The sequence below is a fragment of the Oryza glaberrima genome, chromosome 12, assembly GCF_000147395.1.
Source record: "Oryza glaberrima chromosome 12, OglaRS2, whole genome shotgun sequence".
In the NCBI taxonomy this organism is placed as follows: domain Eukaryota; kingdom Viridiplantae; phylum Streptophyta; class Magnoliopsida; order Poales; family Poaceae; genus Oryza; species Oryza glaberrima.
The window spans coordinates 12,995,436-13,012,033 of NC_068337.1; the positions used below are offsets into that span (position 1 = coordinate 12,995,436).

General features: G+C 44.5%; 1 protein-coding gene across 1 annotated transcript; it reads right to left on the reverse strand.

The window, feature by feature from the left end:
- Positions 1–7,309: 7,309 nt before the first annotated feature.
- On the reverse strand, positions 7,310–9,196 carry LOC127757676 (9-cis-epoxycarotenoid dioxygenase NCED2, chloroplastic). The gene has a single exon (XM_052283241.1). It carries the CDS (start codon positions 9,167–9,169, stop codon positions 7,439–7,441), a length of 1,731 nt encoding a protein of 576 aa, XP_052139201.1. The 5' UTR covers positions 9,170–9,196; the 3' UTR covers positions 7,310–7,438.
- Between the last annotated feature and the right edge of the window lie 7,402 nt (positions 9,197–16,598).

The following is a 16,598-nucleotide window of genomic DNA, read 5'->3' on the forward strand; positions in this document are numbered from 1 at the left end:
ATACGGACGGAAGGCGTGACATAGTTTCCAACCCATCCTAGCCATAGACAAGAGTACCGACCCAACCCCACCTACGGTCGGAACCCTCGGGACAGGTAGGCAGGACTGAGCCCCTAGCAGCAGGACACCGGCCCTGTGCCATGACATCTCGACTACCGGGCCGCAGCTCGTGTAGCCTTCATTTGCCCTAGAGATGTCCATCGACCCCCGACATCGTCCATCTCCATCCGTGTACTTTTGTTTATGACCAGACTGAGCCACAAACTAAGCCTTACCCACTAGACATGTGGAAGTACGGTAGTGCTTCGCAACAGAGGCCCGAAGACCGGTCCTTATATGGCTGAGGTGCTACTATCAAAACCATGCACCCCGAGCCCAGCCTAAAACCATTTTGAGGGTTTTGAATAGAGGCAGAGGTGTGAATCCAATTCCACAATAATCCAACCATTCCATACTGTCCAGGTGATATGAATATCCCCAAAGTCTAGAGTTGTAAAACCACCTAATGTTGTCCTATTAATCAGCGAAGCATCTACCTAAATTCATACTAGTGGAACCATGAATAAAGTGCCCACTAGTTGAGGTTTTGTTTATTCTAGGGTGAACAAAGTAATAATAGCAATAACAATAATAAGGTCATAACAAAGGTAAATAGGCATGGCTAGATAAAACAGTGATAACGTGGGAATTTAAATAAAGCGAAAATGCAATAATTTAAATCAAAATAATTTTATAAACTGGGATTCAATATGTTCAAGGATGATGTGACTTGCCTTGCTCGCTTTCCCAAACGTCGGCTTCAACCTCCACGAAGAGCGGATCTTCCGAAGCTGCAGCGTCTACACGACCAACGGAAAAGAAAAGGCTTTTACTCTAATAAACTCCATATAAAAGCAGGAACAAAGCACAAAAATGGGTTCTTGACTTCTTAAGGAAAAATTAGAGACTTGAACGGTCCAATTCCGAGTTCAAATGGCCAAGTTATGGCCATTTGAAGTTTATATGCTCTTTAAATGAATATTTGAGAATTTCTTCATTTAAATTTTAATTTAAAAAAAGTTTATTGCGTCAGCCGAGGGGAGGGGGGCGCACGGACCGGGTCCACGGGAGTGGGGCCCACGCGGCAGCCCCACGGTCCACGGTGGACCGGGCGCACCCGGGCTCGCACCGGCCGGCGCCGTGGGCCCCACGCGTCAGCCGCACCCAAGGGCGCGGGCGGCTGACGGCTGGGCCCCACGCGGCAGCCACTCGGCGCGCCCGAAGGCGACCACTCGACGCGGCCGGCGGGAGGCGGCGCCCGCGCCCCTATGGTCGCCGGCGGCGGCCATAGGCACGGCAGAGCGGCGGCCGAGAGAGGGGAAGGGAAGGGGGAAAAGAGGCGGCGGTCCACGGCTCACCCTAGGTCGACGGCGACGACGAAAAAGGCGGCCGGAGCGGAGGAAAGCGGCGGCACGGCTCGGGTCGACGGGGTCGACGACGCTCCGGCGGTCGGCGGACTCGGCGAGGGGGTGCACGGGAACGGCGGCGATGCGGCGAAGCCGGAGGAGGCGACGCCGGGGCGGGAGACGGTCCGGGGCGACGACGGCAGCGGACCGGAGCTCGGCGGCGACGGCGGAGAGAGAGAGCGACGTCGCGAGCTCGATTCCGGCGAGGAGAAGGCGCGGCAAAGGGTGGAAACGGGCGAAGGAGGTGCGGGGAGGGTTTAAGTAGGGTTGGAAGGGGGAGAGAGCGGCCGGAGGGGAAGGAAACCGGCGCGGGAGGTCCGGCCGCCATCAATGGCGCCGGCGAGATTTGCGGGGGCAAATCCGCCCGTTTGAACGCGAGAGAGAGAGGGAAAAATGGGGGGAAAGGGAGAGGAGATCACGGGGAGTGATTCCCCCCACTTTATTGCACGCGGGGACGGCGGGAGGCGGCGGGATTCGCGGCGGCGGCGGCGCTAGGGCGCGGGGGTGGCGGCGGGAGCGGCGGGAGGAAGGGGATGACGGGTGGGCCCCACCCGTCAGCGAGGGTGGCGGGCGGGCCCGCCCGTCAGCGGCGCGCGCGCGGGGAGGGAGGCTGAATGGGCCGCGGGGGAGAGGAGAGAGAGGGGGGGGAGAGAGATGGGCCGGGCCGGCCCAAGGGAGGGAAGGGGGACTTTTAGGGTTTTTCTTTTTATAAAACCTTTTTAAATTTGTTTATTTCTTAATAATTATTATTTGTGCTCTGAAAATTCCACTAAAATTTATTTACGCATTTTAGGCTTTTAGGAAATATACAAAAATCCTCCAAGCCTTATTTGGCTTTTAACTTTGCACATTTTAATTTTTGGAGGCTTTCACACGAATTTTAATTATTCTAGGCATAATTTAGAGGATGTATTTTAGAGGCGTTTTGGGACGTGACATCTCTCTCACACACAAACATAGAAAAAATCTCCAACGTCCGCGCGCGCGCCGCCGGCTCCCTCCGCTGCCGGCCACGACGACGATGATGACCGCGATGCCGCCGTCTCCCTCCTCTCCGGCGACTCCTTCCCTCCGCCGACGGCTCCCTCCTCTCCCACGTCTGCGCCGCCGGCTCGCTCCACCGCCGGCCACGACGACGACGACGACCGCGGCGTCGCCAGCTCCCTCCTCTCCCACGTCCGCGCGCCGTTGGCCACGACGAGCGACGACGCCGGCACTCCAGATCCCCACGCCGCCGGCTTCCTCCTCGCTGCTTGCGCCGCCCGCTTCCCCTCCTCGCCCTCTTCGCTGCCGGCTTCCCTCCTCGCTGTCTCTGCCGGCCGCTTCCCCTCCTCGCCCCCTCCGCCACCATCCACAACGAACGACGACGACGGCTCGCCTCCTCCGCCGCATGCTTCCCTCCTCGCCGCCTCCTCCACTGGCCACGACGGGCGACGACGACGGGTCGCATCCGGCCGCCGGCTATCCTCGTCGACGCGACGACGACGATGACGGTGCCGATGGCAGCGGACGGAGGGGAGCCTTGGCCGGCGGCGCTTGTGAGGCCGGTGGCGGCGCCCCGTGGTTTTTTTTATTTTTCTAAGATGAATTTCACAGGCGGGCCACATGCCCGATTGCGAAAATGGTCTATTTTCGCAAGCGAGATGGTAGCGGTGGTCCTCTCCCCCGCCTACGAAAATGGTTTTGGGCCGCCCGGAAAAATCTTTTTTCTAGTAGTGAAGGAAAGGTGGGAGGCGGAGTAAAGGTGAGGTGGTAAAAAAGGGGAAAACCGGAAGGATGGAGCATTGTGCGGCGCTTGAATTAATATTCCACGTGCAGCGCGTCGATTAGCGCTACAGCATAATCAATCATTTTTGTTCTTTTTCTTGGCCCTGACAACTGGCTACGTGTCTAAAACCGCACAAACTCAACAAAGTGCATAGCCTCAAAGAGGGATGAGACCCAAGCCAGCCTACAGACTTACAGCTCAAGGAAATACACGCAAAAACTACTCTAGTCACGTGGCCATTGAAGAGAAATATTCTAGTACTGTATTTGGCGTAAACAATCAAAGTCACTTTGTAAAAAAAAACAGAGCCATTGTATCAATTAAAAAAACTAGGAAGGTAGCCTGTACATTCGCACGGGCATGCATCGTAGACTATATTTGAGAACTTATAATGATGAAATATTAATCTGAACGTATAAAAGATCATTTTATTTATTTGGATTATTTGAGCACATTCAGAAAAAAAGATTAAGTAATTGGACTATTTTCTCTAATTGAAGGAACTCGATGTTTTATGCAGTGGCTCAGACAATTCATATTTCAGTTAGTTATTTTTTTTTACAAAGTGTACCTTTAATTTAGCTATACATGTTTCAAAACATAGCATGGTGCGACTCTATGTTGTTGAGTTATTTCTTTTTTTTTGGCAAATTAAATATGAAAATTTTATTCTGGTACTATTGATTTAATTTAGCTATGCATGTTTGTAGAATTTTTCATAATGACATAATATTTATTGTCAAAATTTTAAGGTATTTAGATGTGGTGCAAAGTGCATGGGTGGACTGTGTCCAAATGCTATAATTCTTATACAGCAAAATATATGCATATATAAATATTACATTGTTAGTTTAATTATAAATAGAGAATAATTAGATAGAAATCAGACATGTATAGCTTATAAAAAAATTGTAGTTGTTCTCTACATGTTACAAAAATAAGGAATGGGAGGGCAGTGTTCTCTACATGTGAGATGGAGGAGGAGGTGGAAGGATTTTAGTGAAAACCGATGAGAGATGTTTCTTTTTTCTCAGCATTTCTTTTATTGTTTTTATAACTTGTAAGACATGACACGTGTTGTCTTATGATTTTTTTTTCTAAAAATAGATGACATGTGTACTTATCGTTCTTTCAAAAATTGATCTAATTGATGAAAATAATGAAATCCATCGAGTTAAGTTGGATCATTTTCTATTTTTGGAGACATGATACATGGTTACTTACAAGTGCAATATGGGACGTTTAATCAAATTTTATCAAGTAGACTGATTTAATATAACATAATGCATATAGTCAACCTTTTCGAAATGTCTCATTCCTATTTCGTTTCCATGCAAAACATAGGTGCCAATGTTCAAATGATGTATTTAAATTTATAATAAAAATATGGATAACATGGAACTTGAATTATTTATTTTGTTATAAATAAAACAACAATTGAAACAAACTAAAAATAAGATAGAACTTTTAAAATTATAATCATTAATCTTTCTAATTATTGCATTTTTACGTAATGTTGTCCATTGAAAAAAAGAGAGGATGTGAAGGGAGAGAAGCAGAGATAATGTACGTATGGAGACGTCACTTGAACACATACATGACGTGTGAAGGGATGGGAAGTGGGTCTTTTCCATTTTTATATTGTTAAGATAGCAGTAGAAAATAATAGGTACACCATGTTTAAGTTAAAATAATCGATGGTTAGGTGTATTATGTAATTTCTTTAGAATTTCTACGATTTATTGTACACTACTGGAGAAACCATCTTTGGTCGGTCGCCTAAAAACCACAATAGTCCTAATTCGAATAGAAACCGGGACTAAAGATTATTTTTAGTCCCGGTTAAAAACTTTTTGATCTTTAGTCCTAGTTGATGTTACCAATCGGGACTAAAGATCATTTTTAGTCTCGGCTCAAAGAAGTTATTGGGTTGAGTTAGGCCCCAATTATCTTAGATCTTAGTTCCGGTTCTTCATACCAACCGGGACCAAAAATCCTCCCGAGCGCATGTCGAGTCCTCTCTCTCGGTCTTATCGATAAGACCGATAAAAACCATCTGCACTTCCTCTCTCATTAAAAACCATCTCCACTCCCCAGCCTCCTCGATCCCATCTCAATCTCAGGCGTTCTCCTTCTCGATCGGCCTCCTCGGTCCGATCCCCCTCTCCTTTCCCCTTCCTCCCACTTCCCCTCTCCTCCCCCTCCCCGCCTCCTCCTCCTACCACGGCCTCTCTGGGTCAGCGGCGGCCGGTCGAGGTCGGCGGCGGCGGCGGCCGGCTGGCCGGGCTGGGGAAGCGCGCGCGGCGGCCTTCGGAATTGATTTTCTTTTTTTGAGGATTTGTGATGATTGTTTTTGAGAATTTGTTATGTGATTAAATGTGGGGAAAAAACCAATTACACAGTTTGCGTGTAAATTGCGAGACAAATCTTTTAAGCCTAATTGTGCCATGATTTGACAATGTGGTACTACAGTAAACATTTGCTATTGATGGTAATTAGGATAAATAAATTCGTCTCGCAGTTTCCTGGCGAAATCTATAATTTTTTTTGTTATTAGACAATGTTTAATATTTCAAACGTGTGTCCGTATATCCGATGTGACACCCCAAAACAAAATTTTTTCGGAACTAAACCAGGCCTTAGTAGAGTTCTTTGTGGAGGTTCAGTATTCTTTTATCTTTATTAATTTATAATCGGCTGAATTCATATTGTTTTAATTTACTTAATACTATCGTTCTAATTTTTTTGTGATGGTTTTTCAAAATTTGTGATGTAATTTTTTTTAGAATTTATGATGAATTTGATCTGTGATTTGGAAATGATTTGGGGATTTCTCTATTAGGGGATGTAATGATTAGTGAAATCAATACGAAAAAAAACAATTAAAGAAACTGCCAACCGCCGTTTATGGCTCTAGCATTTTTAGTCTCGGTTAGTAACATCAACCAGGACTAGAAATTGATTTTTTTCCCGGTTATTTCAAAACCAGGAGTACGGGGGGTTACAAACCGGGAGGAAAGACCATTTATCCACCAGTGGTAGTGTCACATGGTGGCTTAGGTGTGTTCGTAGGAGTCCCGCGTGGTGGTTTGAGAGTATTTTGTACGAATTTTAGTTGACTTTTAGCATATAATGGATAGATATGGCATGCAAGTTGTCGAAATGTGCCTAATATATATCTACATGTTTCTTTAGGGAATATATTTCTACAAGTAAAATTATACTGGTGTAAACTACATTTTTCTGACATTGTAGAACTATTTTAGTTACATGCCAGTGAAGTTATTATATAGCATGAAACAATATAATAATGTCACTTTCTTTTCATAATTTTTACAAGCTAAATTATAGTTAAGAGGTGTATTAAATTCTAATTTGTGATTTTAGTCATAATAATGACACAAATAGAACATGTAATTTCATCCGATAGCGAAAAAAAAAACTTCCTTAAAAGAGAAATGGAGAGGAGTTATGTACATGCGTATGCACGGGAAGAGGGGATGCCTCTTTGTAAGAAATAGAAAAATCAATCTAATCCAAGTATCCAACGGCTTGGAGTGATGGGCCTATTAATTTTAGTGAAATCAAATGCTAGGTTTTTTTTCTCAGATTTTTTCTAATTTATTGGAGCGCCACGTGGCATTATAGGAGCATTTATATAAGCATCATGTGACAGCTTAGAAGCATTTATAAATATTTTCACGGACCTTTACTATATAATAGATAGATTGGATATCATCGATATAATTTAGTGAAACATATTTGTAGAATTATTTAAGGTGACATATAATATGCCAACTAGAGATGAGAGGAAAGAGGGAGTACGTACGTACAGGAAGCCAGCAGGTGAACGTACAGGTGGTGGGGACCGGTGTGGAGAGGAGGATTTTATTTATTTTATTTGATCTAATAGTTAAAAGTGTTGGACCCACCAATTTAAAGGAAAATCAACGGTTAGATTTTTAGACTGCCACTTGGCGTCTTAGGAGCGTTTGTAGAAGAACACGTGGCGGCTTAGGAGCGTTTGTAGGAAGTTTAATGGACTTTTAGTATATAATAGATAGATAGATAGATAGATGTGAAATGACAACCAGACTATAATACTTCTCTTATGACCATTATAAATCAAATGCTGGAAAGTACATTTGTAGCAGATCTCGCTTATGAAGTTATGAAGTATTATCTTTATACGTAGAGTAGTGGGTAAGGTTTTTCACAAACATGCTTATTGTTGTGCGAGAAGTTCGGCCTGTTTGACAAAAATACCATGAAAGCCATAGGGGATACGACTAGGAAGTTGAACTTCTGCAACAATGTCTAGCTCTGGAGACTTTGCATCCATCACCACAAACCAACTCTCTCCAGTGTCCTCTTCATGGGTGTAGCACACCACATAACCACTATCCTCGTTTCCATACCCGTCGATGTTGTCTGGAACAAAAAATGGTTCCCCAGCAAAGCACCCTAGACCAAAGTCACGACGTCCAACCGTGCAATCACCAGAGCCGACGAGATCAAAGTCAAGCTTTCTTATCCCCTTGATCTTGGGCAACGGACCACTTACACCAAAGTAGCCATAGCGATTTTTGCAACCAACATAACCTTGGTGGATGACACCGAACTCAAGGCTCTCCGGTGAGAGCGTAGTGCTCGACACGTCACCGGTGCAGAGGTTGATGCGTACCATGTCGACACGAGCTCGCATGAGCTCCATGTTTCCTAGCATGTGTTCGATAGATAGGATATTGGGTGCCACGAGCACAATCTCCTCTCCATCAGCCTCTTCCCAAGCATTGGTCGTGTGCAACATATTAAATCCAGGCACCTCAAACCATCTCATGTCTAACTCATTCTTGGCGTACCTTGGAAGCACGCCAATCCGTGGCACCATGGTACGGTCCAATCCTACCAACGAGCTCCCCCGCATGACCATGTCCATGGGATTAACGATGAGTTGTGACTCTGGAAAGATTGCATATCTCTCTGTTATTGCAAAGTCATGCATCACCGATGGTTTCTGCAAGGACAAAATGGGCACATCTGCGACCTTGCTGCCTGCTCGATCGAACCAGAAGTATGTTATGAATGGTTGGAAGACATTGTAGCGAAAAGCAAACAACTCCATGGTAACCGGGTCCTTCTTGGGGTGTGCTGTCATCCTAAAAGAAAGATCACCACCAAAGTCACATCGACCAAGTGTGGTGACTTCTCCGTTGGCTGGGTTGATGTGCATAGAGTAGGGAAGGTCAGATTCGCATAGCGCATATAGGCAATCTGCAAAAAGAGTGATGCTAGTGTTGGCCAGCCCGAAGCCCTTGTTCAGGTTAATTTGACCAGCAAGCACTCTTGCGATCATGACCGCTGCACGAGCCAAGCCGGCCACTCCATGGAAGCCAGCGAAGAAGTTTGGTAAAACCGGTCCTCCGGTCTCATGCTCCAAGAGATACTTGTACGTGTGCACATAGCGTGAACATAGCACAGGCTCCGACAACGGTGTTGACGAGGCCGAGGGAAGGAGAAGGGAGTGGAGCATGCCATCACCATCGAAGAGGTGGTGTGTTCGCCGGGGAAGCCGGTGCTGTGGGTTGGGACCATTGCGGATGTACACCCCACCGGCAAGGCAGCTTGGGATGGAGCCGCGGATGACATGGCAGCTTGTCGGGGGCAGCTCATCAACAGGAGCGAAGTTGCCAGAGAGCACACGCCGCGGATCCACCGTTGGTCGCTGCTCCGGCAGGTCAATGAACCTATTAATCACTTTGTCTACTGTGTTGCAGATTGCCATAGGCAATGAAGCTGGTGTTGCATGGTGGTGGTGAGCCAGGCGAGTCTGTAGATTACGGTGAGCCGTGGTAGCAGGGGAGATGTGGGACCTTTTACTCTTTGGCTGCCTTGAAGCCAGAGTCATAACATTGGCTGGGTGGGCAAAAGTCATGGCAGCAATGGGTACCTCCATTATGCAAAACACCAATGCATGGTTGGCTCAGATGGGAATATGAATTCAGCCATAATATTACAATGTATGCAACTATATATAGATCGCAGGCTTTGTTTAGATTCAGGGGTGTAAAATTTTGGCGTGTCATATCGGATATACTTACACACATTTAAAGTATTAAACGTAGACTAATAACAAAACAAATTACAGATTCCGTCTGTAAACTGTGAGAAGAATTTATTAAGCCTAATTAATCCGTCATTAGTAAATGTTTACTATAGCACTACATTGTCAGATCATGAAGCAATTAGGCTTAAAAGATTCGTCTCGTAATTTACATGCAATCTGTGTAATTAGTTATTTTTTTCGTTTATATTTAAACCTCCACGCATGTGTCTAAACATCCAAATGTGACAGTATAAAAAATTTTACCAGGGGATCCAAAAAGGGCCTAACATGCATTGCTTGCAAAGGTGACAGGCCAATCTTGGCCTTGTTTGGATCCTCCGGGCTAATAATCAGCCCTCCGGAATCTTGTTATTTAAAAGTGTTAAACGTAGATTACTAACAAAACCCATTTAAACCCATTTCATGACCTCTGGTCTAATTTGCGAGACGAATCTAACGAGGTATATTAATCTATGATTTACTACAGTGATGCTACAGCAATCATCCGCTAATCATGGATTAATATACCTCATTAGATTCGTCTTGCAAATTATCTCAGAGGTTATAGAAATGGTTTTGTTAGTAATCTACGTTTAATACTTCTAAATAGCAAGATTCTGGAGGGCTAATTATTAGTCCGAAAGATCTAAATAAGGCCCAGCATAATTGCTGTTCCTACCTGTTGCCACGGGTTTAATTCAAGGCCACAACCAATTGCTTGCAGAGGCCATAAATAAAAGATGTGAACCAATGTGGATTTTCTGTAGCGTTTTCTCTAATACTGTGAACAATTATATCTCGCCGTTATCGTATTCATGTTAGACTACATGCATGGAGCCTCTCACCCACTCAACATGAATTGTTTGTAGATGGATCGTCTCTCAAATTACATCAATCATATTAAGCTTTATAAACCCAAACATTTAGTGGAGCTTCATGTCCCACCCATTTCACCCTTTAATAAACTATGACCATACAAATGCAACTAGAGAAAAACAACACCTTTCTTTTCAAATGATGAGGAAAATTATAAATAATCGCTTATAGGTATTACTTAAATATGATATAATATAAAGCTAATAGGTTAAAAAAAATATGATATAATATACAAGCTAAGATATGCGTGTATGACTGATGGGTGGATGTGTGGACACAATCTGCTCAAACCAATCGAAAACATTCATGGACAGTTGCAGACATATCATCATTCGTTTACAACAACTAGCGTGACGATATGCATAGAAAGACAAGCATAGCGTGAAGTTGGCCCATGAGTGTGACCTGATATATATATAGTCATGTGAAATTATTAAGACGCATCATTATTTTACCCAACCACCAAACATTTGAAGATTTGAGCATCAAATATTTCAGCAAAAAATAATATTGCGTAGAATATTTCTGTTACTAATAGAACATTTTGATAATAATATAATTCTTTAGATTTTGCCAATACATTATGTTACAAATAAAACATTAATTTTTTTCAGTCAAAAAAGAAAAATTAAACATTAAAATTTGAACACGACGATATAAACCAATAGTTTTTACCTGATGGAGTATTAGATATATTAGAGAAAGACAAAGGGTGTGTAAACTGACAGGGAACAACGTACTGGCCTGTAAAAAATAACCCAAGACAAATGCTCGAAAAACTAAACAATTAGAGTTCTTGTTTAGTGGCTGTAGCACGGGCCGGTGTGAAACCAAACAGCGCGGATATATACAGACGAATAATGTGCATGTCATGTTTGTTTTCACATCTGTAGCAAAAGAAAATCATATTTGAAATACAAATAATAATCGAACATGTTAGAACACGAATACAAAAGATATTTGTTAAAACGAGACAACCCGAACCACACACACAAACACAAATGATAACACACAAAGGGAAACTAGCTCATCTGGTCTAATTATTTCTCCTTCTGTTCCTAGTTAATTAATAAGTATGTGACCAAAAGTTTTTTAATTACTTAATTTGCTGCAAAAACCCAAAGCCTAATTTGTCATTTTGCCCTATAGTAGATAATTGAATATGCACTCATGCCAAACTAGACAAATATTTTATAATATCCCATCTACTTGAGACCTATAACACTTAATGTCGTAACATCCTTAGGGAAATACAGTCACATGTAGAAAATATAAACATTGTACACTTTTTTGTCCACACAATCACAAATGCTAATGAAAGTGAACGGAAGGAGATCTAGCTCGTCGGTAAAATATACCGATATATAGTGCTTAATTAACTCCTGTTCTGGAAAACATTATCTGCATTTTTATATTTGTCATGAGATTATGGGCCTTGAATTAGCTAGTAGATACGTTCCGTTTGTTTTCTTGAGCAGACATAAAATTTATTATCATCTCCATTTTCTCATATGTATAGCTGTTGAGCTGTCGGCAGGCAATTAACAAACACTGGTGGAGAAACCATCTTTCGTCGGTCGGCCGAATTCCACAATAGTCCCGGTTGTAATAAAAACCGGGACTAAACATGATCTTTAGTCCCGGTTCAAACGATGTCAGGGCTTGTCAGGCCCCCCCAGGATCTTTAGTCCCGGTTTGTAACACCAACCGGGACTATAGATCATAACTTTAGTCCCGGTTGGTGTTACCAACAGGGACTAAAGATCCCAGTGATCTTTAGCCCCGGTTCATAACACCAACCGGGACTAAAGTCCCACCCCTATATATATGTCTTCTTCCTCCTCCAGCCCGAGCAAGCTTCAAAATTTCCTCAAAAAAGAGGGGAGGTCATGCCAAAATTTCTAGTGAACTTATTTTGGTGATTATATACAAATCAGAGGTGCCTAAAAGGTTAGCAACTTCATCCTCCAATGTTTTTTTTTTCATATTACATTTGGAGCTATGTTTTGCACATTTTTTTGTCTCCAAAATTTTGTTGTAAGTTAACGAGAGAGAAAATTTGTGTGGGGAAGAAAGAATATATAGAAATTTAGTTTATTTCCTAAAGAAGGTTTTATAAAATAGTTGAGAAGGAAAATATAGTGAAATTTAATCTTAAATAATAGAAAACAAACTAAAATGAAAATTAAAAGAAGTACAACACATTAATATTAGTTTAAAATTGTAGAAATAGTAAATAAGAATTATTTGGTGTAATATTTTATAATTTTTGTATGAATAATGATATGTTATTATTGTATGACTGTTGAAAGAGTTTGTAATTATTTTATCATTATTGTATGACTGTCATTCTTGTACGAATAATTATTTGTGTACGATTTTTTTTCATTTCATGTAGATGGATCGGCAATGGATGTACGCTAACCGGCGGTCCAAAGAGTTTATTGACGGCGTGCATTATTTTTTTGAGAGTGGCCGAAGCTAACAGGCATAAGGGTTTTATTTGTTGTTCATGCAATAAGTGTAAGAATCAGAAGGAGTATTCTGCATCCAGGACTATTCATTTCCACTTGTTTGAGTCGGGGTTCATGCCAAGTTATAACTGTTGGACATCCCACGGAGAGCAAGGGGTTGAAAGGGAAGAAGATGAAGTGGAAGACGACAATATTCCGGACTTTGCTCAGTACGCTGGATTTGAAGGAAACCAAACGGGCGAGGAGGAAAGGGATGCTGATGGCAACGACGTTGCGAATGATCTTGGTCAGATGTTGCAGGACGCCAAGGAGGACTGGGAAAGTGAAAAGGGGGCTCATAAATTGGACAAGATGTTAGAGGACCACATAACGTCGTTGTGCCCAGGTTGCAACTAGTGGCACAAAAAGTTGGATACCACTCTGGAGTTCTTGCAATGGAAAGCAAAAAATGGTGTTAGTGACAAGGCATTTGGCAATTTATTAAAACTCGTCAAGAACATTCTTCCGGAGGGAAACAAATTGCCCGAGACAACGTACGAGGCTAAGAAGACAGTCTGCCCTCTAGGACTGGATGTTCAGAAGATTCATGCAGGTCCGAATGATTGTATCCTATATCGCGGTGAGGAGTACGAGAACCTAGAAGCATGCCCTGTTTGCAAAGCACTACGATACAAGATTAGACGAGACGATCCAGGAGAAGTTGACGGGCAGCTAACGAAGAAGAGAATTCCTGCTAAGGTGATGTGGTATTTCCCTATAATACCACGGCTAAGGCATTTGTTCAGGAACAAGGGTAATGCTAGAATGATGCGATGGCACGCTGAAGAGCGTCAACAGGACGGGATGCTAAGACATCCCGCCGATGGTTCGCAATGGCGAAACATTGACAGAAAATTTAAAGACTTTGGAAAAAACGCAAGAAACATACGGTTTGGTTTAAGTACGGATAGCATGAATCGTTTTGGAGAGATGAGCAGCGGCCCTAGCACTTGGCCCATTACGATGTGTATCTACAACCTCCCCCCTTGGCTATGCATGAACAGGAAGTACATAATGATGCCGATTATTATTCAAGGCCCCAAGCAACCTGGTAACGACATTGATGTGTACCTAAGACCACTGGTCGAAGATCTTAAACTGTTGTGGAAAAAGGAAGGTGTCCCCGTGTGGGACGAGGACAAACAGGAGGACTTTAACCTATGAGCGCTGCTGTTCATAACCATCAACTATTGGCCTGCAGTTAGCAACCTTTCCAGGTAGTCCAACAAGGGGTACAAGGCTTGCACTCACTGCATATATCATTATTAGAATTTTTATTAATTTTAAATCATGCATGTGGTATTTACATATGTTAATTAGAATTTGTAACAATTTAATATCATGCATATGCTAATTATATATGATTATTAGAATTTTTATTAATTTTAAATCATGCATGTGGTATTTACAAATGTTAATTAGAATTTTCAACAATTTAATATCATGATATGCTAATTATATATGATTATTAGAATTTTTATTAATTTTAAATCATGCATGTGGTATTTATATATGTTAATTAGAATTTTTAAAAATTTAATACCATGCATATGCTAATTATATATGATTATTAGAATTTTTATTAATTTTAAATCATGCATGTGGTATTTACATATGTTAATTAGAATTTTTAACAATTTAGTACCATGCATATGCTAATTATATATGATTATTAGAATTTTTATTAATTTTAAATCATGCGTGTGGTATTTACATATGTTAATTAGAATTTTTAACAATTTAATATGATATATCTTTACTCCCGGATGTTCTCATTCTTTAGTCCCGGTTGTTGTTACGAATCAGGAGTAAAGATATCTTTACTTCCGGATGTTCTCACCAACCGGGACTAAAGATCTAGGGGTATATATATTCCCGGTCCGCCCTCGTCTTCTCCACCAACACTTAGAAGTTTTTCCTCCGATCGATCTCGGCTTCTCCTTCGCCGCCACTGCCTAGGGCAACCCCGCGCCGACGCCGCCGTCGTCTCTCGGTCCTCGCCGCCTCCGCCGCCGCCGCATCTCTTGGGTGAGAGCCGCCGCTGCCCCTCTCTCTTTCTCGATCTCGATCTCTCTCTCTCTCTCTCCAAACCGCAGCCGCCTAGCTTGTTGCTGACGCCGCCGCCGACGTTGACGCGCGCGCTCGACCACGACCCCGACTCCGCCTCCCGCCGATGCTGACCCCGACTTCGACGCGGCCGCCACCGCCGACGACATAACGTCCACACAGCCGCCACGGCGATGACGCCGACGCCACTGCCACGCCGCCGCCCCCGCCTCGAGCTCGCCACGCGGCCGGGCCACCCCACGCCGCCGCGCCCCCATGCTGCCGGGCCGCACCACGCCGCCGGACCGCGCCACACCGCCGAGACGCCCCGACGCCGCCGCGACACGCCGCCGCCGCGCCGTAGCGCCGCTACCGTGCCGCCACGCCACCGCTCCGCTGCCGCCACTACCGCGCGCCCCGCCATTGCCGAACGTGAACGAACATGATTGAAACGTGAAGGAACACGAACGAACGTGAACGAAACATGAATGAACGCGAATGAACGTGAACGAAACGTGAACGAACGTGAACGAACACTTAACGAACGTGAACAAAACGTTAACGACCGCGAACGAACGTGAACGAAACGCAAACGAACGTGAATGCACTTGTACTAAAAGTGTGAGAACGAATGTGAGCGAAACGTGTACGAACGAGATAATTAAACGATTATTAAACTTAGCATATATATATGATTATGTATATAGTTGAAAACATGAAATACAATATATGTTTCTTTGCGTCTAGACTAATACATTTTCCTGGTAATGTTGCAGAGAAGACGTCGTCGTCGTCCCTCAAGTTGAAGTGGTAGTGTAACACCCTGAAAATTCGACGACAAAAATCTAAACTCTAAAAATACGGATTTTCAAAAACTTTTTAAATTAATTGCATCATGCCGATCTTATTCGCCTATTTTAACACGACCATAATTGGATCAATTAAATTTAAATACGATGGAATAAGAATTAACCCTAATTAAAACTCAAATAAATTATATAAAAATAAAATATGAGTAATATTAATCTAGGGTGAATTCATTAGTTAAAATAACACAAATATTGATTAAACTTCAGATGTACAAAAGTTAAGAATTATGGAATCAAATTTAAATAGAAAATGGGCTAAAATCAGGAAAATAGGAAACTACACTGTTCATCGGCCGCCAGGTGTTCGACGTGGTCCCCTAACCCAACTCCTCCTTTTTCCCCTCTCTCTGTCGCCACCGTCGCCCGCGCGCCGCGCCGCGCCGCCCACCGTCGTGCCGCCGCTGCCGCCCGTCGCGCCGCACCGCCCGCCGTCGCGTCGCCGCTGCCGCGCCGCGCCCCCGAGCCCCGTGCCGCCGCCGCCTGTCGCCATCCCGCTGCTGCGCCATCGCCGTCGCCGCGCGGCCGTCGTAACGCCACGCCCGCGCCCGCGCCGCGCACCGCTGCTGCCGCACCGTCCCATCGCCGTCGCGACGCCGCTGCCGCGTTGCGCCGATGTCGCGTCGCCGCCTCGTGCCGCGCGCCGCCTCGAGCCCCGCGCCCCGCGCGCCGCTCGCCCCTCGCGCCGCTGCTCCACCATCGCCGTCGCCCGTCGCGTCGCCGCCTCGCGCCCCGCGCCCTGCCGCGCCGCGTCGTCGTCACATCGCGCGTCGAGCCCGCGCCGCGTCACCCCGCCGACGCCATAAGGCCGCCACCCCTCTCCCGTGCCCTATATAAGCCCTCCCTCCATCCCCAAGCCTCCCCACACACACATCCCCCATCTTCCCCTCCCCCTTCACTTCCCCCACGTGCCGCCGTCGCCACGCCGCCGCGCCGCCGCATTAGGCCGCTGCGCCACTGCTTTGAGCCACCGTGCCG